Source organism: Pongo pygmaeus, chromosome 14 (assembly GCF_028885625.2).
Source record: "Pongo pygmaeus isolate AG05252 chromosome 14, NHGRI_mPonPyg2-v2.0_pri, whole genome shotgun sequence".
In the NCBI taxonomy this organism is placed as follows: Eukaryota; Metazoa; Chordata; class Mammalia; order Primates; family Hominidae; genus Pongo; species Pongo pygmaeus.
The window spans coordinates 54,357,960-54,383,413 of NC_072387.2; the positions used below are offsets into that span (position 1 = coordinate 54,357,960).

General features: G+C 41.9%; 1 protein-coding gene across 1 annotated transcript in view; it reads right to left on the reverse strand.

Annotated features, from left to right (window-relative positions):
* The window catches only part of SIAH3 (siah E3 ubiquitin protein ligase family member 3), a 76,588-nt gene extending 66,110 nt beyond the window's left edge, over nt 1–10,478 (reverse strand). Inside the window, exon 1 of the mRNA XM_054446668.2 lies at nt 10,220–10,478. Coding sequence (XP_054302643.1) covers nt 10,220–10,354 — 135 coding nt within the window. The 5' untranslated portion in view covers nt 10,355–10,478. The remainder of the gene's footprint in view (nt 1–10,219) is intronic.
* Nucleotides 10,479–25,454: the final 14,976 nt, after the last annotated feature.

Below are 25,454 nucleotides of genomic sequence, written 5' to 3' on the forward strand. Positions count from 1 at the left end.
AGGACCTACCATTTCCTTTCTCAGGCTACTCTCTCCTTGCTGGAGTGCTGTGCCACAGCTGGAAACAGCCCTGAAATGCACAGTGCCCTCCTTATCATGGATTCTTGATTAAAAATACATTAAAGGACCAAGAAATGATTACAAGATATAGCAACTTGCAAGTAAAACTGACATTTCCAGTTAGACCACAATTCGAATTATCCACAAAGACCCTGTTCTTCTGGTAAAAACATTATGTTTGTTTCTGATCTGTTTTCTGATGGTGCCATAGTCAAGATGAATATGTAGCCTTTGGATCCATCCTGCTGTTTGAAGGTCTGGGATGATGGCTGCAAGGATTTGGTGACTTCATTTGGAGCCTCATCCCTGTCCCTCACTATATATTTGTGCCAGAACTAGAGACACAAGGAACATTTGCCTTTTTAATGCCCCGTTGTTGTCCAGCTGGTTTATACCTTGGCAAGGTCCTGAGAACAAGACCCCTCTGGGAAGAGGTCCAACACCACCATGGGGACATATTAGAGAAGCAATGTCCTTAACCAAAGTGCCATCCCTAGCTCTGCTGGAGCCTCATCAGTGGGAGCCTCAGGCAAGTCACTTCATCCCCTTGAGCCACATTTGTTAGACCAGGTCCTTGAACTAGGACATTATTCTGGCTCTCAGCTTAAACACTGTGTGCTTCAAAAGCATGGTCCTCAACAGGTATGTCCTTTTACTGCTGTACCTTCCCCCTTCCCTCCAACATACAGTTGGACTAAAAGTTTGGTCACCCAAACTTAGGCAAAGGAACTTAGGTCACATTTTGTGCATCAGGTAACATCTCTGCAGGACTCACCTACTAGTAATGATGATAACTACAGTTGATGGAGTAATTATAATATGCCAGGTGCTGTGCTGAACACTTTATGTAAATCATATGTATATTTTTTGAGACAGAGTCTTGCTCTGCTACCCAGGCTGGAGTGCAGTGGTGCAGTCATGGCTCATCACAGCCTGGACCTCCTGGGCTCAAGCGATCATCCCACCTCAGCCCCTCCATCCTGAATAGCTGACACTACAGGTGTGGGCCACCATGCTTTGCTAATATTTATATTTTTGGAGACACGAGGTCTCACTATGTTGCCCAGGCTGGTCTCGAACCCCTGGGCTCAAGAATCCCTCTGCCTCAGCCTCCCAAAGTGCTAGGATTATAGGCGTGAACCACCGTGACTGGCCGGTACGTCATATTATTTAATCTTTACAACAACCATTTTATAGGGGAGAGCATGCAGACTCTGGGAGGCCAAAGATGTTATCCAAGGAATGCAACATTGGATTCAAACCCAGATCTGACTCCAAAACTCATACCTTAGGTCCTCAACTAAAACATTTCTCTTCTTTCCTAACACCACTTTCCCCACTTAACTCTTTCCTGAAGCTGGTTGGTTACAGACTGGTGGGGAAGAAGGGTCTTATTTATCTCTATTTGTTCTTCCACTGTGCTGGGGACCAGTATTCCCCACCCACTGGGATTTGCATCCTGTGATCTTCTATTCAGAGTCCACTCAGGGCCCACACAGGGGAGCATCTCAGAATTGCCATTATTTCTGTGTGTGTGTGTGTGTGTGTGTGTGTGTGTGTAGAAACTCAGGTGGGAGTGTAGGGAACTCAGGCCTAGGGCTTAGCTCATTAATGTTTAATTTTCTGATGACAGTGGGACCTAGGAGTTCTGTCTTGCCCTTCCTCGATTCCAGAGGCTGCAGGCTAGACTGAGCATCATCCCCCTTCTCATCCATGCCCCACTCAGTGGGAAGCTATGTCCTCAAGGTGCAACAAACTGCAGGGCAGAGAGAAAATGTACAACCTCACAGGGACATGCAGTTTCTGCCTCCATCTCTCTCTCTACCCTGCTGAATCTTGGAGTGGTGTCATTAAGCCTGCAGATATATACCCTTCGAATCAGATACCCCTCACAGAGTCACCTACCCACGTGCTTACTCAAGCCTCTGCTAATGAAAAGAAGTAATGCATAAGTCATGAGGGGCAAGTTTTCAGGATGAGCAGAGAAGGGGATTTATCTGCATGGCTCCTGGCTCTGTGAATGACAGATCCCAGCTCGTTCAGCTCCTGTCCCACTGCAGGCATGAGTGTCTTCCTGAGACCCAGCCTGTCTTCCAGGCTCAGAGCCCAACGGGGTTCCGTGCTTTCTTTGAAGCTAAACATTAAGGAAAAATCTGACTTTCACATGAGGCAAAAAATTGTTCTATTCACAATTCTCTTCATGGCCAAAGATAACTCACAAAATACCAAGAAACAGCAAGCACCAAAGCTTGCAGAGAGGAAGGGAAGGCGGAGAAAGACAGCCAGGTGGGGAGTGTGGGGAGTCAAAGCCAGCTTTGAGTAGCTGTTGTCATCATAATGACCATGCTAACAATTGGTGCCGGTCATAATCCCAAAAGATGCAATCCCAAACATCATAATCCTGAAAGTTGAATTCCCCAAAGATCAAAATCCCTAAAGTCTAAAACTCTGAAAATCTCCTTCCCAAAAGATTAAAATTTCAAATGTTAAAATTCTGAAAGTCAGAATCTGGAGAAAGGATTAGTACATTTAGTTTGTGCGCAGGATAACTGCACCATGTTAGTTGTATCATGTTAGGCAGAACTATTACCTTGTTATTGTCTTATGTGGAAATGAAGTATGATTTAAAGAGATGCGTATGGGTGCTAAGTTGTGGACTTGTGAACTAAATTTTAGGTGTCAAGTTGACTGAATTTAAAAATACCTGGAAATCTGGTAAAGCATTATGTCAGATGTTTCCATGAGGATGTTTCCAGAGGAGGTTAGTGTGTGAGTATGAGTGGGTTAGCTGGGGAAGAGCTGCTCTCAGTGTTGGTGGGCACCAACTTATTGGCTGATGGCTGGGAGAAACAAATACAGAAAGCAAATTGATCTCTCTCTGAGAGCCGGGACAGATTTTCTTCTGCTGCCTTGGACATCAGAACCCCAAGCTCACCAGCGTTTGGACTCCAGGACTTACACCAGCACCCACATTTAAATGAGAGTTAACCATTGGCTTCCCTGGTTCCAAGGCCTTTGGACTTGGAGCGAGCCATGCTACCAGCATCCTAGGGTCTCCAGCTTGCAGATAGGCATGTTGTGGGACTACTAAGCTGTCATAATCATGTGAGCCAATTTTTCTAATAAATCCCCTTTCATATATGCATGTGCATACATATCTTATTGATTCTAGCTCTCTGGAGAACCCTGACTAATACATATTTGGTACTGAGGAAGCCGAATATCATTCATTCTTATGCATTCCTTACAACACAATGGAAGAGATCTGTGAAACTGACCCCTCACAAAAATGCTGTGATAAGTTAAGTGTATGAAACTACTTATTGGTGAAAGATAAAAGTTTAAAAGCTAATTACATTGGTGCTGTGATAGCAGAAAATTACTTAATTGCAATGGCCCAGCAATAACCAAACTTTCAAATGGACAGCATACACTTAAAAAATTTGTAGACCACAACCACTCTCCAAATACAAGTGCAGCAACTATTTCGAAGATTATAGAAGAAGTGAAAATGCAGGTGAAAGATACAAAAAATCTCCCCTGCCAAATTATTTAATCATGTACTACTTCTGACCTTTCACACATAGTGCCAATATACTATGCTATATATTTGACTATATATTGACTCCAATAATAGATGTATACATTGTGTAAACATTGTGTAAAGACTTTTAGAGAGTTCTCATTTGTGTTATGCATTTTTTTTTTTTTTTGCAAATTTGACTCCAGGAAAGTGCATTATCACAATGTTGACTTTGTGTGTATGCATTGTGTGTGTGTGTAAAAACGCTGAAACTTCCTCAGTAAATAAAGAGATGTCCTTTCTGTACATCTGCATTTGTGAAAGATACAATTTCTTGAGATCTCGGCGGTTTGGGTGACTGTATATGCAATGGTGACTCGCTGGTTTTTGAGCCATCCATCAAAAGATTTAAGTTGTCCATCACAGTGTTTCAGATGGCCACAATTATAAAGCTGGGTGCACCCAATTACCAACTATAGTAATACGCATTTATACATTTCCCTTTTTGACCTATTTCTTTATGAATATAGTTTGTCTGCTTATAACTTATCCCCATGCTACAGTTGTTAGTATATCTGAGTGTTCATGCTTGCAAAAATATGTATGTCACTATTGCCTCTTTTATTGTGTTAAGTGGCCTGTAAAACACTCTGTTGTGTTTTGTATGTTTCTCTTAAAAATGTAAATAAAGGTCTTAAAATTTTTAAATTTTTTTTCCATAATTATATTTTTGGGACTTTCATCTTTCCCAATTTCAACATTCAGGATTGTGTCTTTCAAAATTATGGCCCAAACTCATAGAAGGGGTGAGGGAGTAAGGAAGGATGATGACTTAGAAGCTCTAATTTGTGAAGAAAATGTGGCTGTGGTAAAGGGGAGATGGTAGGGTGTGTGGTGCAGCCCAGGCTCCAGGAGGAGAGACAGGGTAGAGGAAGGGGACCCTTGCAAGTTTTCGCTCCCACACCATGCATCTGGAGAAAGGGACATTAACTTAGCATAATTTGAAGGCAACCTGGGGCAGTGTAGGAATATAGATCTGATATTAGAAGACCTAACTTCTTTTTTTTTTTTTGAGACGGAATTTCGCTCTTGTTGCCCAGGCTGGAGTACAGTGGTGTGCTCTCGGCTCACTGCAACCTCTGCCTACCGGGTTCTAGCGATTCTCCTGCCTCAGCCTCCTGAGTAGCTGGGACTACAGGTGCCCACCACCACGCCCAGCTAATTTTTGTATTTTTAGTAGAGTCCGGGTTTTCTCATGTTGGCCAGGCTGGTCTCAAACTCCTGACCTAAGGTGATCCACCTGCCTCGGCCTCACAAAGTGCTGGGATTACAGGTGTGAGCCACCGCACCTGACCTAGAAGACCTAACTTCTAGTCTCAATTTTGTCAGTAAGGTCTCCATTCTTTGGGTTGATTCCTTCCACAGGACATTTCGTGTCTAACCAGGTCACTGTTTCCCTTTGGAGGAACAGAGCTAGTTGGGTGAAGATGACTTTGCTAAGGGTAAAATACCTCCACAGACAGTTAATTTTTTTTCTTGTTGTTAATTGCTAGGAAAATAATCCATCTTATCCCAGGGAAGCCATCCAAATAATTCAGACCTCTCTGCGGATTTCAAAGAAAGCTTTCTGTATCTATTTTCTAATTTTCCCAAACAGTCCCTGCAGGTTGAGGGATCACGGTGAAGAGAATTCCACCAAATTTGCTTTGGGGCTGCTGGATAAATGCAGTACAGAGGTAATCGGCTCACCTCATCACAGCTGCCACCTTCAGCCTCCCCTGCAACTCAATCACTGGCACATGGCTAACCAAATTACTGCTCCGGGCTCTGGGCCTCCCCATTATGTGACTCAGGAGCCTCATTTGCAATCACCATTAACCAGAAAAGCTGCACGACTGCTCTGAGCCCACAGAGTGGAGTGTCATACAATATTCACAGAAACCCATGGGCTGGAAGAGGCTGCAAAGCCTTTAGAATAACGCTCACACAGTGACCACTACCAGCTTGGGGTCCCCTTCCTTACCCTTTATCCAGCCCCTCTGGCAAAGTGGCTCCAGACTGGACAGAGAAACAAGACAGTGAAATGCCCAGAGGACTGGGAATGGGACTGTCAGAGGTGACTGTGTGGAGAGGAACTGAGTAACCCGCATACCAGCTATTAAACAATCTTGTCGGAAGCCTTTAACTGCTCTAAAGTAGGTATTCACGCAGAACACTCCAAAGGCCACCTCTAAATCTCTAAAGACAATGCTCAGGTCTTTACCTCTCATTGAGCCACCTGCTGTGCTGTGTGAAACAGAGTTAGCAAAGCCCGGGCAGCATGGGATTTCCAAAGATTATCCCATAAATGGCAAAGGTGGGCACACATCTCACATCTTTCCTTTCCTGGTCCCTGCCTCCTCCTGTTCCTTACAGCTCCCACCCTTCCCACTGCCACTCAATACACATTTATCCACACAGGCTGGTCTTAGAATGAAAGGCACGTGGATGAATCAACAAATGGTACTGAAGTGCCCCAGCTTTAGATTTCATATCTGTCGGGCACTTAAAGCCACGACTGTCCCATATGCCCTTCCCACTCCATGTGTTCGTGTGTGTTTGTGTGCATGTGTGTGTTTCTGTTGTAACCCAAAGTTAATGGGGTTCTCTGGGGTGGTGCAGGCACGGGGTGGAGGTATCAGAGAGGGCCTCATGGAAGTTTTCCAGAAAGCATTTTGCTATTCTTCTTTCAGAAACTTGTTTATCAAAGGCTGTGGTTAAGAGGAGGAAGTCACTCAGCCAGCCTCAACCTAGCTACTGCCTGCTTGGGATGTGCTGATGACTGACCCCAGACCGACCCCTAGCACTATAGAGCCTTCTCTGGAAATGGTGCAGGCACGGGGTGGAGGTATCAGAGAGGGCCTCATGGAAGTTTTCCAGAAAGCATTTTGCTATTCTTCTTTCAGAAACTTGTTTATCAAAGGCTGTGGTTAAGAGGAGGAAGTCACTCAGCCAGCCTCAACCTAGCTACTGCCTGCTTGGGATGTGCTGATGACTGACCCCAGACCGACCCCTAGCACTATAGAGCCTTCTCTGGAAAAACCTGGGCACAGAGACTGACCGCTCCTCCCCTCAAAGGGCACCTCTGCAGATGGGGCAAAAGAAGGCAGGGCTGCAGGGCAGGGCACTGTAGAAGCAGCTAGCGCCAATGGGAGTGGAGACAGGAGAGAAAGGCTTTCTTGGTTTAGAAACAAGCAAAGGACAGGAGGGAGAGAGCAGTGCTGAATCAGGATCAGGAGCAGGCACCCTCACGAGCGCCAGCCTGAAGTCTGCTCGCCACATTTCAATAACCTCTGTGAATGAGTAAGCAGAGGGCAGCCAGCCAAGAGAGCTAGCTCCTTGACGGTCACTTTTCATGGGGTGGAAAGAAGTGGGGTCACCATTTGGAGCCCTAATCTGTGCAACTGGTCTTTAGAGATAGAGACAGGCAGAGACTGACGGAAATGGTCTTGTTTGCACTCCACTGCCTGGCACTCACTGAAAGCTGAGGTCTCTTATGTTCAAGGCTGGCTACTCTAAATGTCCTTTTTAATTAGGGTGAGCTTCAGGGGTGTAATGGCTTTAACCAGAGGATCTGATGTCCCCAGGAAGGCTCTGCCTTCCATTTGGAAGGAAAGGCATCAGCTTGCTTGAAGGAATCCCAGGTTACTGAGTAATCACCATAATAAGATTGAGAATGAAGGTGACCTATAGAAGCATGGTAAATACACAATTTTCTTTGCTTGGTAAGTGAATTTTGATTATAACTCAGCACTTGCCTCAGGTTCTAAAATGCTGTTGGTTCGAATTCTCAGGAAAGCCCAGGAAAGGATAAAACACATAAATGCTTCCACAAGGAAAAACACAAGCTTCCCAGCCTTCTTTGTAGCCACACTCAACCCAGAAAATTGAAAGCAAGGTTGCAGTCTCTCTGTCCTTGGTCACCATTTCATGTACTGGCCTGTCATACAAAGTGTGGGGAAGCACGGCAGATCAATAGCTATTCTGGGTTAATACTGCCACAGGTTTTTTTTTTCCTTTAACAAAAGAAGGACTTTCCTCCTCATTACATAGATCACAGCTTATTACGTCCAAGGCATATTTCCGTGGTCTGTTTATGGAAATCAGTGTTTAGAAGGAGAATTTTTTTGAGGTTACGTGTGCTTTTTATACAAGCAATGGGGCAATGATTCGCCTATGGAGTTAGTCCTTTTAAAGCTCTGCAAATGGCTATTAGCCCTTAGGTTTGAGAAGGGAGTAAAACTTACCTGATGGGCCACCTGGACCCTCCAGGTCTCTCCCTACCTGGCACCCTCTCCAAATCCTGTGTGCCTAATCCTGAGGGGGCATTAGCAGCACTTAACTTGCTTTGTTTATCTGGGGTGATGTTCCTCTGAGCAAAATCCCTAAGTGTTTTTTTTTATGGGAAATGAAAAGCCAAATAAGAGTGTAAGTGAAAAAGTGAGCCATGGCCTCTCAAAGCATATGTCATTCATTTTTATGTTGCTGATTATATGATTTCTAAATTGCCTGAAGGTGTTAAGTGACAACTTTTGAATTTGCTATTGGAACTCTACAAATTATATATACAATAACATACATTATTTTTAGAGGAGCGTTATGAAACACCTCTGATACCTCTTTTCAGTCTCAAAAGCTGAGGCGGAGAAAGGGCAGATGTTCATAAGCCCATTTAAAAGATGAGGAAGGGAAGGCTCAAAGAGGTGGAGGAGGAGTTCAAGTTCACACAGGTGGCCAGAGACGACTCAAGGCCTCCAACCCTGACTCTGAACTCCTGGGTCAGGGCAGCAAGACGACTTGTCAATATCCAGGCAGACATCATTGAGAAATATACACAAGTGGTTTCCCCTCACTCCATACAGAGACCTTAACACCTCTCTATTCTCCATCATCAGCTGCAGTCAATGAACCATATAAATGCAAACTTCAGAAATGCTAAAGTCTCATAAGCAATTTTTAAAGGTATTAAAATACAAAACAGAAATAAACAAAATTTCTTGCCCCAGGGAACTAACTAATGCAAAGTGACAAAATAATGGAAGTTTGAATGCGGTCTCAAAAGTGGCCATAAAATGGAATTCAGAATTGTATTTTAATGTGTATACTATATACTTGCTTTGCCAAGGATGACTGGTGGTAAATTCTCATTTATAAAACTAAGCTATAAAAGAAAAAAAGAAATAGTGGAACGAGAAGAAAGAGCGCGCAAGCAAGAGCAGGTGTGAACGGTTGCGTGCGATGGCATTCGTCACAGCTGGGGTACCAGAGAGAGTCAGATCCTAGGTCAGATGCACCATAGGGGTCCCAGGATAGTCCATCGCCCCTCCCCCAGGACTGGCCTTGGCATGTAACCCCAGCAGCTCCAGGCAGCTGTCTTTCCGCGGAACTTCTAGGAGTGGGGGCACCCATCAGCGCTGACGTGCGGGGCTCCAGCTGAGGATAGTCTGGCCGTGGGAGTTTATAAAGTAATGGACAACAGGCAATGCTCTTCCTGCCCAACAGCAGTGGTCAGAGGGACAGATCTATCCTCTCAGAGACTGTCAGGCACTGTCGCTGCAGACAGGGCCCCTCCCCCCGGCACTCAGTCCTGCCTGCCTTACACAGGAGGACAGGAAAGGAACTTCCAATGAGTCCATCTTTTATGTTAGGAGAGAGGCAAGGTGCTGAGTTTCCCATCCGGGGAGTTCAGCTGCACCCTCTCCCCAGCCCCCACCCCCCTGACTTCCCCTCCTCCCTACCATCCCTAGCCAGCGGCCCATCGTTCCTTTCCCAGTCAGTCTTGGCTGTGATGTTTAGCGGCTCTGCTGGACCCCATATTTTGTCTGGTCTCTAAAAGGGCACTGACCTGAGGGTACAAATGCAGAGGCCGCGGGGCAGCTAGGCAGCGGCGAGCAACCCAGCACCCAGCTGCCTAGGGAGCTCCAGGCAGCGGCGGCAGCAGCTCGGAGCTGGTGTCATTATTACACAAGCCAGGCAAATCCTGCTCCAGTACACAGAGTGCATCTAACCAGCAGGAAGGAAATAAGCCAAAATCCTCCTGACACCACACACACACACACACACACGAGTCTGAGGACAAGGACAAACACTTTGCAGAAAGAACCCTCCCCCCACCCCACCAACCTCCAAGTCGCTGTTTCAGGATTCCTCACCCCCCCAGTAGCTTCTAAAATCCTCGTGTTTGACCACCTCTCCCAACACATGGGACAGAGAGAAATTTGGCTAACTTCACATCCTGTCTCCTGAGCACTTGCCCACAAATATTAGGGAGAGTGATGGGGACGCCCCCCTGTTCCCTCCACCACCCTCACTTCTGCCCCACACGCCACTCTCAGGCTAACAGCGTCGGGGAAAGACACCAGACCACCAATCCAGATTTTCCTGCCAGCTGGGGAAACAACACTCGGTCACTAACAGCACCCAGTCACCTAGAGAGCCAGAGTGAGCGGAGGCAAACACGCCGGGTTCCAGACACCGTCCCAGCCCCCGCGACCCGGGTTTGCAAAGGGCTGCTCGCGTTCGCAGGAGGGTCGCTGCCGCCTCCGAGAAAGGACTTGAACCTGAGCCCGGTGAAGATAAAATGACACAGAGACTCACCTTTAGGTTGTGTGTGGGGTTGACGACACAGACAAGTTGCCCGGCAGCGGAGAAAACCCGTTTAGCCTTGTAGTGCTGAAACCGGAGATGAATGAGATCTAATACAGCCCCAAAGCACTGGGTAAAGAAAAGCATCACAACTTCTGGGGGGTTGTTGGTCCGGGAAGGCAGCGGAGGAAGCTGTGAGTCCTTGGGCCCTGGAAGGAGCGCAGCCTCTGAGACACTCCGCTCCAGCCCGGCTTAGCGCGCCTTCAAATTCATCATCAAAATAAGACGGTTAGAATCTTGCAGCAGTGAGGCGGCCAATCAAAAGGACAGAAATGTTATCCTTGAGGTGCAGAGACAGCCAATAACAAATGCCTTCCCTACCGAAACTCCCTGATGAATTGAGCCTGGCGGAGAATGTATTATTGAACATTACCATAGATCAGCACATTGCATTTATCTTGTGATTACAGCCAACCATACCTAATGCTGGGGAGATAGGCTGACAAAATTGATTGCTTAATGTGTCTCCATTTATTAATTGACTTAATTTAACATGAGAGCCTTTCTTAATGCCCTGGCAAGAACGTAAAGCGTTTAAGCCGCCAAATAGTACAACACCGCGCTCCAAAGTAGGCAGATGGATAACGCAGATCGTGGCTCGACTCACCAGAGATGCTTGGGAGAAAATAAAATATTACTAGACTCTGATTCCAGATAAGGACTTGGCAGCAGCAAAAATGTGTATCTTTCAATCTTGCGTTCTGACTTTCTGCAATTTGGATTACAGCCCCTTGATAAATCTTACTCTCCACTCTTTATCAAAGAAAAGAATCCCTGACAAATGCATTTGGAGTTGAGGGGTGGAGGGAAGCACATACATATATATTACTATATATATATTCTTTTTTTCAAAATACTGTGATTACTGAAGTCTGAAAGTATTAAAAGATAAAAATGCACAGAGCATGCTTCAAAAAATAATGAAATCCCTGACGCATGAATGCACACACACAGAAAAACCTACACTGAGAGTAAAGAGGCTTGTAAATCAGCAAAATAATTACAGATGCAGAGAACCTTTGCTTGTCATTCATTTGCATATTGGTGGGCAGCAAATTGCTAATTAACCAGTAGATTGTTGGAGACATTAAAATAGAGAATAAGAATGCACATACCACATCATTTACTTGTTTCTGCAAATGCTAGCAGCACATTTCTGTGCTGGCACAGGCAGAGGGCATTCCAGTCCTCAGACTGCAAACCTGTCCTTGCTCCCCAGAACAGGGCTGGTGGGTGGGCGGGAGGCCGCTGGTTCTTGAAGAAAGATTCCTAAGCAGTACTTGAAGGGCTTTGGGTTTTTCGGGACAAGCTCTGATGGTTTAGTCTTTGCAGCTAAAGCAGGGGAGTTGAGTGTATTGTGTTTTCCCTCTTCACTGGTTGTTTCTCTGTTGAGAAGTCAGGCCAGATCCAGTGCTGCCTGGAGCAGGATCAGCCCCCACTGTGAATTGTACCCTGTGAGTGTGAGCCCCCTCCAGCATGGCTCTTGTTCTGCTCTGGCTACAATGCTTGGGTTGTAGTGTATGCAAAACATATGCACACGTGGAACACCTAGGTCTGTGACCCGGTCAGGCAATTAAACTAACAACAGAATAACATACAGGATAAAAATAATGCACAAGTTTATTGATGCCAGGACAGAGCCCAGGTTGTTCATTTTAACTTGCGTTTAAAACCAAACCAATGTTTTAAGAGACAAGCTGAACACCAATTAAAAACAGAAACTTTGCACTTTTAAAATAACGACACTGGCACCAAACTAGAAGATGACAACATTTGAACTGATTAGAACCTCATCAGTGTGATATTTTTATAGGACATGAGTCCCTGGAGCCACTTGTTACATGGCATATAATAAGGGTTGCTGGCCCACAAAACCAGAATCTGCTTTCTAAAGTTTGAATTGTCCAGAAAATAAGCTTTCAGCGGTTCATTGGGAAAACATTTAAAGTCCTTTCATTGGCTTACTTGTTTTAAAAACTAAAAGTATGCAGATACTCTCATAGATTCCTTAAAGATATATTCATATTTCAGAAAGGTTCAAATTATTTTTGTACCTTTGGTTCTAGTGGAACGATTGTGTTGATTTTTTGTTCTGTTTTGTTTTGTTTTTCTTTACTTTAAAAAAATGTATTGTTTCTGTCATCCTGCTAGAAGTAAGTTCCATGAGAATGGGGATTTCTGCTGGTTTTTTTTTTTTTTTAAAAAGTCATTTTAAAAATAAAATGATTGTACACAAAATGAGGATGCCATCAAATAGGTCAAGGATCTATAACTTTTTGTTGATAATCTCATGCTTGTGCTTAAGATATAAAAATCAATGCTCCTTTAATTTTATCTTGATTTTTAAGAAATTAAAGACCTAATGTTTTTAGAGTAGTTTTAGATTCACAGCAAAATTGAGAGAAAAGTACAGAAATATCTCATTTTGCCCTTACCCCCGCACCTGCACCACCTCCCCTATTATCAACACCCCCCACTATAGGGGTGCATTTGTTACAATTAATGAACCCACATTGACGCATCACCATCATCCAGAGTTCATAGTTTATACTAGGGTTCACTCTTGGTGTTGTACATTGTATGGGTTTGAACAAATGTCAAATGACCCAAATCCATTGTTAGAGTAACATACAGAGTATTTTCACTGCTCTAAATATCCTCTGTGCTCTGCTTATTCATCCCATCCCACCAACCTCCCCCAGCTCTTGGCAACCACTGATTTTTATGCTGTCTATGCCACAGTTTTGCCTTTTTCAAAATGTCATGTAATTGGAGCCATATAGTATGTAGTCTTTTTGAACTGGCTTCTTTCACTTAGTAACATGCATTTAAATATCCATGTCTATTCATGACTTGATAGCTCATATGTTTTTAACACTGCATAATATCCCATTGGGTGACCACAGTTTATTTATCTGTTCATACTGAAGGATATCTTGGTTACTTTCAAGTTAATTTTTGTGAATCATGTAAGATCTGTGTCTAGATCCCTTTTTTAAATATTCATACAGATGTCCAGTATCAGCACCATTTGTTGAAAAATTGTTAGATTTACAACTATATCTTCTTGGGTGCTAATGTAAATAGTATTGTGTTTTTAATTTCAAATTCTACTTGGTCATTGTTTACTTACAGGAAATCAATTGACTTTTATGTGTTAACCGCGTATTCTACACCTTTGCTATGATCATTTATTAGTTTGAAGCATTTTTGATGATTCTTCTCAATTTTCTACATAAATAATCATGTCATCTGTAAACAAAGGTAGTTTTATTTCTTTTTTCTCAATCTGTATAGCTTTTATTTCTTTTTCTTGTCTTATTGCATTAGCTAGAACTTCCAGTGCAATATTAAAAAGAAATGGTGAGAGAGGACATCCTTGCCTTGTTCCTGATCTCAGTGGGAAAGCTTCTATTTTCTCACCATTAATATGATGTTGGCTGTAGGTTTATTGTAGTTATTATTTATCAAGTTGAAGAAGTTTCCTTCTACTCCTACTTTACTGAGAGTTTTTATTATGAATGGGTGTTGGATTTTGTCAAATGCTTTTTCTACCTCTATTAATATGATCAGGTGATTTTATTTCTTTACCCTGTTGATGTAATTAATTACATTAATTGACTTTTAAATGTTGAACCAGCCTTGTGTACCTGGAGCAAAGCCATTATTATATAGCTTTTTTCCTTTATTATAACCTCAGCCAGTTATCTTAACCTCACCAAGGCTCAATTCCCACAACTATGACATGGGAATAATAGACATTTATTTCTATTATAATAGAAAAAACTTTTTCTAAGTGCAATATACTTAGAAGGGTAAATGTTCCTGATATTACCCAGAGACCAGGACTGGGAAGGTGAAGCCTGAAGGGCTACAGAGTGCCAATCCATATCAGCCATGAGACTAGCAGCACACACCTGCTACTAGTGATTCTTTCCCTGGCTTCAGACTTGAGCCCTAGCTCTAACTCTATACCCAAAAACTGGCTTCTGTCACTCTATTTTAGAATATGAAGTACATCAATCTGTTCCTAGAGACAGTCTTAAAAATAATCATTCAATGGGCAATGTTTGGAACTTACCCTAATAATAAATGTTGATGATTAATGTCCCAAAATAGGGTGGCACAAACTAGCCTTGAGGTGCAGATTTGGAGCTATGATCACTTCTTATTACCAAGTTGGCTCCTTTGCAACAGACACACCAATCCCCTCATGTTACCCATGAAGCCTAGGACATCCCTTTCTTTTTTATGGCAACCAAATTTACATATTATCTGTACTAGAAAGTGTCTGGGATTAACAATCAGACAAATCTCTATTCAAACCCTGAATTGTTAGTTACTGTTACTTTGGGCAAATTACTTAACCTCATTTATGCTTAGCTTTGTTGTCTGTAAAATAAAGCTATTAGTTTCATTAAAGCATAGTTTAAAAGATTAAATGAGTAACTAGAGATAAAATGACCAGCCAAATGCCTAGTTTTTGTGATAAATGTAGCAACGAGAAGCTATCATCATCATCATCATCATCACCTTCTTCTTATCAAAAACATGTTTTTGTAAATAACACAAAGTACCAGTGAGGTTGTGGAACACCAAAACTCTCATATATTGTTAGAAGCCTCTTTGGAAAACCATTAGGTATCATCTACTAACACTAAACATATATATATTCTATGACCCAGAAATTCTACTCCTCATACACGAACAACAGAGATGTGAGCATGTCCTCACCAAAAGATACGCACTAGGATTTTCATAGCAACATATTCATAAGAGCTAAAAACTGGAAATAACCTGAATGTCTATCAGCAATAACATGAATACATTACTTTTCCTCTGTTAAATACTACATAGAAATGAAAAAGAATGAACTATTGTTACATGCAACAATGCCATAACACAAAAGGATCTCACAGATATAAGTTTCAGGTAGAAAAGCCAGATGAAAAAGAATATGTATGTGTGATTCCATTTATGGGAAGTTCAAGGACAAGGTGACCTATAGTGTGAGAAATCAGGAGAGTGGTAACCTAGGCAAGGAGGGACAGCTGAAGGGCAGGTGAAGTGGGCTTGTAGAAAGCTGGCCCTATTCTGTCTTGATCTGTGTCCTAGTTTCATTAATGTTATGGATTGAATTGTTTCTCCCCAAAAATTCTTGCTGAAGCCCTAACCCCCAGCACCTTAGAATGTGACTTTATTTGAAAATAAAGTCTTTACAGAGATCATCAAATTGAGATGAGGTCATTAGGGTGGGACATAATCCAATATGACTGGTGTCTTTACAAAAAGGAAAAATGTGGGCAGAGGCATGCATATAAGAGAGCACGGCCTGTGAACATGAAGGCACAGATTGGGGCAACACATCCACAAGCCAAAGAAGGCCAGCGATGACCAGCAAACTACTAGCAGGTGGGAGAGAGGCATGAAAAGGACCCTTGCAACCCTCAGAAGAAATTAACCTTCCTGACAGCTTGATCTTGGACTTCTGGCCTCCAGAACCGTGAAACAATAAATTTCTGTTACCCAAGCCCCACAGTTTGTGGCACTTTGTTATGGAAGCCTTAGCAAACGGATACAATGAGTATGTCCATTTCATGGAAATTCATCAGGCTGTGAACGTATGATCAGTGCACTTTTCTGTACATAATTGCCCTCAGTAACACTAAAATAACCTGTAAATGAGCAAATAATTGAATTTTGAAATACTGAAGTACTTCATAAAGATTTTTAAAAATCTATTGAAGTAATCACAAAGGGAAATACTTGATTACATAAAATATTAAACTCTGTATGTCAAAATAATGTCTAACAAATAAAATGGAAAAGTAAACAAAATATTGAGGATACAGCTGCAGCTAGTATGAGAAACGATTTACATTTCTAGTGAAGAACTCTTGTACATGCATTTTAAAGAACTAAAATCATATAGAAAAAATAGACAACGAATATAAACAGAGTACACAGAAGAAGTAATAAAAAGATGAGTAAGTAGGGAGTGATGAGGTCAACAAGATGTTAAAATAGGAGGTCCCCAACCTCCATCCCCCACCAACTGAACCACCGTCCACAGATAAAAATAGCTTTAGGAGAGCTCCAGAATCCAGCTGTACACATTAAATATGTACAGATTTTAGTATCTCAATCATACCTCAATAGAGTGGTCTTAAAAATAAAAATTAATATGAAAATGAAAAAGTTCACCAGAACAAGAAATCAAAGAAATGAAAATTAAAACAAAATAACATTCTTTTACCTTTTAAATCAGCACTTTATATTTTTACTATTATTAAATATTATGTGAAAACATATCTGAATAATATTAAAATTATTAAAATGATATAATTATTTAAAATATTGTATTATATATAACATATATGTAACATGTATTATATTATATATCCAAGGGTGGGTCTATAGCGGTTACCCTATGATCATGCTACCGTTGTATTAAGTGTATGTTGGAGGAGCATATATATATATCCAGTGCTGATGAATCTGCTATGAGGCTGACATTCTCTTCTGCTAGTGGCAAGAATAATAAAAACCAACATTTAAATACTTGCCATATGTCAAGAACTATGCTAAATACTTGGCCTATGTATTCAAGTACATACGTAGTCAAATATCACATTTTTTTCTTTACCACAAAACCATAAGTAATGTTTGTCTCATTTCCAGACGAGGAAGCTATGGCTCAGAAAAATTAAATAACTTGCCCAGGGTCACAAAACTAGTAATTTGTAAAGGTAAGATTTGAGCCCAGACCTCTCTGATGACAGATACTTGAGATTTACTACCTCTGAGAATATAAACTTACTGCACCTTTTCCTTGAAAACAATTTGACCATATACACCAACAGCCTAAAATGGTTCCTAATTTTTTTTTTTTTTTTTTGAGACAATGTCGCTCTGGCGCCCAGGCTGGAGTGCAGTGGTGTGATCTTGGCTCACCGCAGCCTCTGCCTCCTGGGTTCAAGTGATTTTCCTGCCTCAGCCTCCTGGGTAGCTGAGACTATAGGTGTGTGCCACCACGGCCGGCTAAGTTTTGTATGTTTATGAGAGATGGGATTTCACCATGTTGGTCAGGCTGGTCTAAAACTCCTGACCTCAAGTGATCCGCCCACCTCAGCCTCCCAAAGTGCTGGGATTACAGACTTGAGCCACTGTGTCTGGCTGGTTCATAAACTTTGACCTACTAACTAAATTTCTAGAAATCTGTTCTCATGATGTAATCAGAAATTTCAACAAAGATTTAAGTACAAGGATGTTCACTGTTGTATCATGTATACTACTGGGAAAAAAAAAAAACAAAACAGAAAGAGACTATATGTCCACAATAGAAGTAGACTTAAAGTATTTAAGGTATATCTATCCACAATACAGAAAAAATTATAGCTATAAAATATGTTTCTGTAAAAAATGTAGAAAGACATATGCATAACAATATTCACTGAAACACTATTTGTAATGATAAAAAACTAGGAACCTCCAGAATATCCCTCTATAGGGGACTGGTTTAATAATTATATACATTTCCACAATGATGACCATTAGCCGTAGAAGAAACAATTGTCTCCAAATACTACTATGGAATTAATTCAGGTTATACTGGTAGATAAAGAAAGAAATATGAAGAATAGCATGCATAATGTGCAAATGTTTATCTTCAAATGAGGAATACATGTTTATTTGAATAGCTATTTATGTTTTTTAAAAAGAAGAATAAATAAAAAACTGAAAACAAAGTTAATATGCAGGAGGGAAAGGAAGAGGGCAGAGGATGCAGAAATGAAGCCAGACTTCTCTGAATATACCTTGTTCTATAGTTTGACATTGAAACCTTGAAATTATTTTATAAAATTACAAAACAAGAAATTCTTCAAAATTGCTTTAGACAATGCTTGTCAAAAGCAAAAGATATCAACTATATTTTTCAAGTTGGTGGCTTATGCACATAGAGAGAAAAATTTTAATTGAATTTAGACATAGTAATTTGACTAGAAGTCCTTAGTAAGATACCATCAAAGGACAAAAACAAATGTGAACATTTTAACTACTTTTAGTAATTTTATTGTTGGTAGTAGTGTTTGGGTAGTTTAAAAATATATCTTCACCTTCAAAAGATAAAACCAAATTCCCCTTCCCTTGAAACTGGGCCAGACATAGGGACTTCCTTCTAATAAAAAGTGTGAAAATGATGTTTGACTTCTGAACCTAGATTGTAGAAGGAATTGCAGTCTCCCTGTTGTTCTCCTGGATGGCTTGCTCTGGGACCAGCCCTCGTGCCTTGAGGACATTCCATTAACCCTCTGGAGAGGCCTATTTGGAAAGGAACAAATATCTCCCTACCAACAGCCAGTACCAACTTGCCAGCCATGTAATGAGACACCTTGGAAACAGACCCCAAAGTCTTGGTCAAGCCTTAGATAACTGTAGTCCTGGCCAAATCTTTTAGTGCAACTTTATGAGAGCTGCCCAGCTGAGCTGCTCTCAAATTTCTAACGTACAGAAACTGTGACAGAATAAATGTTTAGTGCTTTAAACCGCTAAGTTTTAGGGCAACATTTCTCCAAGCGTAATTTGTCACGCGTCAATAGACAACTAATATAGAGTTTGCACCAGGAATAGAGTGTTTCCATCACTAAACCCTAAGATTTAGTAGTGGCTTTGGAATTGGGTAGTGGATAGGAGTTGGGAACATTAACGAAAACATAAAGGATCTTGAAAAGGCTTTTAGTGGAAGCCCAAGGTTGAGAAGAGTTTATTTTGGAGAGGTTTGTGGGTGTGTTTAATCTGAGTAAGCTACAAAAAGAATCACAGGAAATCTGCAGCCTTGCAGGGACATGGAAACTATAATTCTCAGCATACTAACACAGGAACAAAAAACCAAACACCACGTGTTCTCACTCATAAGTGGGAGTCGAGCAATGAGAACACATGGACACAGGGAGGGGAACATCACACACCGGGGCCTGTCGAGGGGTGGGGGGCAAGGGGAGGGAGAGCATTAGGGCAAATACCTAATATATGTGTGGCTTAAAACCTAGATGACGGGTTGATAGGTGCAGCAAACCACCATGGCACATGTATACCTGTGTAACAAACCTGCACATTCTGCACATGTATCCCAGAACTTAAAGTAAAATAAAAAAAAAATTTTAAAGGAAAATAAAGACCTCAAAAAAAAATAATCACAGGAGATCCATGAAGTTTTTAAGAGAAGTAAATTGGCAGAAATATCAGGAGCTTGGACTGAAAACTTGCAGAATCCATGTAAAGTCGAAAGAGGCCTTTGAACCCTCAAGCTTCTACCAGCAAGAAGCAAGATCAAGATCAGAAAACTATTCAACAGAGAACATAGGCTACCTTTCATGGAAAAGAATGAATGACCTAATAGGTAGAACCAAGGGCTCAGATAGGGGAGCTGGGAGCTATTGGAAACTCATTCTCAGGTCTTGTGTTCTAAACAAGGAACTTCCAACATTGGCCCTGATGGATTTCAGAATTGCTATGAGTCAGGGACTCCTGCAGCCTCTGCCTCCTGGGTTCAAGTGATTCTTCTGCCACCTGTGTCTCCTGGTTTCTCCTGTTTTGAAAGGGGTAGGTCTATAGCAGTTATCCTGTGTTTGCGCTACCATTGTATTAAGTGTATGTTGGAGAGCAGGTGGCAGACAACATTTCTCTTTAGATCACAGGTCCTCAGATTGTGAGAAACTACTCAAGTAGCTGAACTCAAGGAACCACAGCTAAGGAGTCTCTGTCACTCCTGGATCTGACTTAGATAACAAGATCTTGGACTGTGAGCTGATGCTGTAAAGGAATAAGACTTTTGGGATCTTTGGAAGTGGTGTGTGTATATTGCATGTGGGAGAAATGTAAGAAAGTTACAGCCAGAGGGTAGGAAGAAATACGTCTGCAAATTCTTTAACATTCCCCTTTCAACAGGAAGAGATGAATTCCTTCCCTTTGAAAGTAACCCAGAAATAATGACTCACTTATAACAACAGAATGTGATAGACACGAAAATGTGTATTTCTGAAGCTAGACAATCAAAGGCATTGCCACTTACATCTTTCTCCCTAGAATCACTCACTCTGGGGGAAGCCAGACATCACGCTATAAGGACCCTTTTGCAGCTGTGTAAGAGGCCATGCGAAGGGCAGCCAAGGTCTTCTGTCAACGCCAGCATCAACTCAGCATCAACTTGCCAGCCATGTGAGTATGCCCTGGTGGGAGCAGATCTCCCAGCACCAGTCAAGCTTTCAGATGACTGCAGCTCTGGCCAATAATTTATCTGCAGTCTTATGAGAGACCTTGTTCCAGAGTCATGCAGCCATGCTGCTTATGACTTGTGGATCTATGAAAATTGCAATATAATTAGTGTTTGTCTTTGTGGCAAGCCACCAAGTTTTGGAGTAATTTAATGTGTGTGTATGTTGATGAAGCAAATGAGTAATTATGTTGGTGTCTTTGAAAGAAAGAAGTTACAGGTATAAGATGCATGAAGTGAAAAATACATATATTGTAGTCCTGAATTTGAATTGCAATGATTGCAGTGGTGTATTTTATGTGGAGGAGGTGGAGCAGAGGTAAAGAAGATGGAGGAGAAGGAGAAAAGAAAGAGGGAGAGAAAGGGGAAGGAAAAGGGGAAGGAGGAGAAGGAGAAGAAGGTATGTTACTTAGTTCTGTCTCCTGAAAAGACCTTTAAAAATGAGTACTGTAGGTCCAGGAGTGGTGGCTCACACCTGTAATCCCAGCTCATACCTGTAATCTGGGAGGCTGAGGTGGGGTGGATCCTTGAGCTCAGGAGTTTGAGACCAGCCTGGGCAGCATGACGAAACCCCATCTCTACCAAAAATAAAGAAAATTAGTCAGGCATGGTGGCGTATGCCTGTAGTCCCAGGTACTCGGGAGGCTGAGGTGGGAGGATTGCTTGAGACTGGGAGGCGGAGGTTGCAGTGAGTGGAGACCGTGTCATTGCACACTGCACTCATACCTGGGTGACAGAGTGAGACCCTGTCTCAAACAAAAAAACAAAAAAACAAAAAAACCCCACGGATTGTGGTTTCCACATAAACTTTCCCAACAATAAACAAACTAGTTATCTTTGAAGAAGTGGCTACTTCTAGGTCCGGAGCAGAAAATGTATTAGATGAGCCTGGAGCATCCCATCACCACAGAAAGTAAGGAAGCAATTTAAAAAGACAAGGAAAAAAATACTAGGGTCTTGTTAAAGACTCAGAAGCGATCATGAAGAGGTTCTTACTTGCTGAAGATGGGACAATTGGAGCCTCATTAAAATGACAGCTGCAATGGATTAAAACACATCAGACATGTTTAAGTCCTTGCATTCATAATGATACTTAAAACCTAGCTTGCTTTGGATTATGTTTGGCATTTAATTCATTCATGTTTTGATAACTGGCAAACAAAGGGAATAAATTGAGCATTTATCCTGCCTTTCATGTATGAACTGCACCTTAGTATAATCAAATCATCAGTGAGAAGTTTTTTCTTGCAGAAGTATTCCAGTTAATAAATGAAGAAATAATGGTCAGATGAGAATATTACCTTTTTGAGATTCCTAATGAAATAATTGTTCTGGGCAGTGACCCTCAATGGCTGCTGACCACACAGAGACAGACAACCAGGTACCATGTCTCTCCCAGGAAGCTTATCATCCCACTTATGAAGTATGCTTGCTAAAGTGTCAAACGTGAATCTGATCAAACATCTGGATTTAGCTACCATTTTTAGCAAGTGTAGGGGACAGGGGAACACTAGCAATGACAGCATGAAAATCCAGCTAGCAAAATCCAGATCGTAGGGAGCCCTACAGGAAAACTGACCCACTTCTTTAACAAATAAGGAACACATTGCAAAGAGGGAGAGATGGGTAGGGGAGAGAAAGAGAAAGAAATCATGTTCACAGGATCTTTATAATGTGCAAAAAAGTCCAACACATATTAAGTTAGGAAAATTTGGATATAAAATGGTCTTTATAAAAAGAAGTATGCTGTACAGTATGAAAGAAAAAAATACAAAAATAGTAACAGTCATTGTCTTCAGGTAGCAGGATTGTTGGCAATTTTTAAAAAATTATTTTTAAAATCTGTTTTAAGAACAAATATTATTTTTATAATCACTGTATTATATCCCTTTTGGAATAAGGAGAAATAGATAACTCAGTTTTAAAAATCAGTAAAAATCATACAGTTTTAAAACACTTTTTTTCACACGATGGCCCTATGCTTTCATCCATTGAGATTCTATTTTCTACAAGAAAATTGACTAATCCAATTGGATTGTAATGTGTTGATGGGTCCCGTCTCCCTGGTAACAGGCATGTATTTTACCAGGCGTCTTGTGGGAAAGACCTGAATCCGAGGGAATGAATCAGGGCTCACCTTCCGGCTCTGAGATGGGACTGAGAAGTTCAGTTAGCCCTCATAGAACTGTTCAGGATGGTCAGCAGCTGAACTATGAAGTCTAATTTTTGGTAGATAACAAGCAAAGGAGGCAAACAGCCTCCACACAGCCCGGTTGGGTACAGATGGTCCACGAGCAACAAGTTTATTCTGCAACGTTGCCAAGGCAACAGCAGCTGCTTCTGGCAACAAGGAGGGCGGTGGGAGGGGGAAAATGTGGGAATAAAGAGGCAGATGATTCTGTAAATTTTTCCTAGGGAAATGGGAAAGAATATGATAAAACAGCAAACACTTTCTGGGTGAGCCTACTCCCCAGCACTTGATATGTCAACAATGAAAGGCAAATGGTGTTTTTCATATTATAATCCTCCTATAACCCAATGGGAGCCTAGTGGCTCTTGTCAAGTTGTCATTTTCCCTTCCACGTCTCCAAACAGTGGTGGACAGGCTTTCTTACAGTTTTACCCCCTTGAGTACTAACACACATTGATGTTTTTCTGTGACAGTTGCCGCAGCATCTATTCACATGGTTGAAAGATGCTTATTATGCTTTTACTTTGCCCGAACTTGAGAGGGAAGAAGAGACGAAAGAAATAGCATTGGTCCTCCTCCTCCTTCTCCTCCTCCTCCTTCTCTCCTCCCCTTAGCTCTTGCCTACAGATCTTTCTACCTGCAAAGGAAGAGGATGAAGGCAGAAGAATGTGGCAGCAAGGAGGGAGCGAGAGATTATGAGAGGGTGCTAAAGAAATTTCATCCAAAGGAGAGAGTGGCCAACAGGATCCCCTCCAGAAGGCAGCCCTGAGACGACCACTGGGAACCTGTGAAGAGCTGGGTCAGGGGCTCTCTAGGCAGGGCAGAGGCCAGTTCTACCTATAACAGGCCCTAGAGAAGGATCCAAGCTGGGCATGAAGAGAGAGACATGTAAACAATCAGTGTGGAGAGGCTGAGCATCTAAATACTCCTACACTGGAGAAACAGAGTCCTAACACAGACATTTAGGCTGCTTGCAGCTTTTCACAATTAAAAGAATACCCTAATGAGTATCCTTGTATATACATTTGCTTTCTTGTCTGTACTTTTTTTAAGACAAATTTCTTAGAGTAGAATTGCTATGTACATACACATTTTTGAAGCACTTGCTATATATTTTCAAAGTGTATTCCAGGGATATTGTTCTGAGTCTCCCTCGGAATCTCATTTAATGTGTTCAGAACCTGAAAGAGTCTTTGGGTGGTTTTCACTCACTCACAAGTAAGAGCATTTAGAGTCCTGCTGGTGCCCAGTTGGGACTGAATAGGTTTTCAAATGCCAAACCACTTTACAAGGCAGGACAGCACAGAGAACAAAACCTGAGCTTGGGAATCAGGCAGGTCAGGGGAACCTGGATCTGAACCCTGGGCTCAGAGCTGCTCATAGTCACACATATGAGGCTAGAGGCAGGGAGCCCACCCTCTGGGTCCTTTGCTTCCTCTTCTATATACAGGGGAGCTGAGGCCACCCTCCTGGTGCTGGGGAGTGACTTCGGTGTGGTACCTGGGACATTGCTAGGATTCTCATTCTCACTGGAGCATGGGAAGGAATGGAATTCACCTGTGCTTGCTTCCTGAACTTAAAAGTAAGATTAGGTGAGGTAGAAACCCTGACTAGGAAGCTCTGTTACAAATTGGCACTGGGCCTGTGTTAGGGATCTCCAGAGAAACAGAACCAACAAATAGATAGATGGATAGAGAAGAGTTTGGGGGGAGAAAGAGAGAGAGAGTGTGTTAAGGAATTGGCTCATGCAATTGTGGAGGCTGGCAAGTGCAAAACCCGCAGAGGGGGCTGGCAGGCTGGAGACCTAGGGAACAGCCAATTAGGTGGTTCAAGTCCGAAGACTGTCTGCAGGCCAAATTCCCTCTTCTTCAAGGGAGATTAGTCTTTTTCTACTAGGGCCTTCAATTGACTGGATGAGACCCATCCACATTAAAGAGGGTAATCTGCTTTATTCAAAGTCTACTGATGTTAATCTCATAAAGCAAAATACTTTCGCAGAAACATCTAGACTGGGGTTTGACCAACTATCTGGGTAGTGGCCAGGTTGACACTTAAAAATAACCATCAAGGGGCCCCATAGAGCATTGTCTAAACATCAGTAATTCTCAACACATAAACCCTCTGTGAAGTCAGTAACCATGACCCTAATAAGTCACTCACACAATGAATAGGGTCCTATTGATGTCGCTAATGGCATAGAGTAGCTGGGACCAGACCTTAGATTTTCTTTATTTGTGCTTCCTTAGGAGGAAATAAAACAAACAACAACAAAAGTTTGATACCAAGAATAATGTCAAAAAGGCAACTTGTTCCACAGATTTGGCGGTTAATAGATATTTATGCCAATATCTTACATATTAAATTAAAAAGGAAAATATCTAAAGGGAGCACTGCACTCGGGACCAGAGTCTCCCCCTCCACCCTGCCATTAGGCCAGCCATAGTGAAGTAGATCATCAGACCTACACTGAATACAGTAGCAGGAAGATTTGCTTCAGTCATCTACATAAAAGTGCATGAGTTTTTATTGTACTTCAATCTGGAGAAGGATTGAAAGCCAAGACCTTGCTGGGGTGATTTAATTTTCTCAGAAGGGCGATGCTCTATAAACTCAAGGTATGGTTTCCTTTTAAAACAGACAAAAAGGAAAGAGAACTGAGCCATGTATCTCTGAGGATGACACCTTGCTCTTTTCTCTCTTTCTTTCTCTGGAGCAAAATTTCA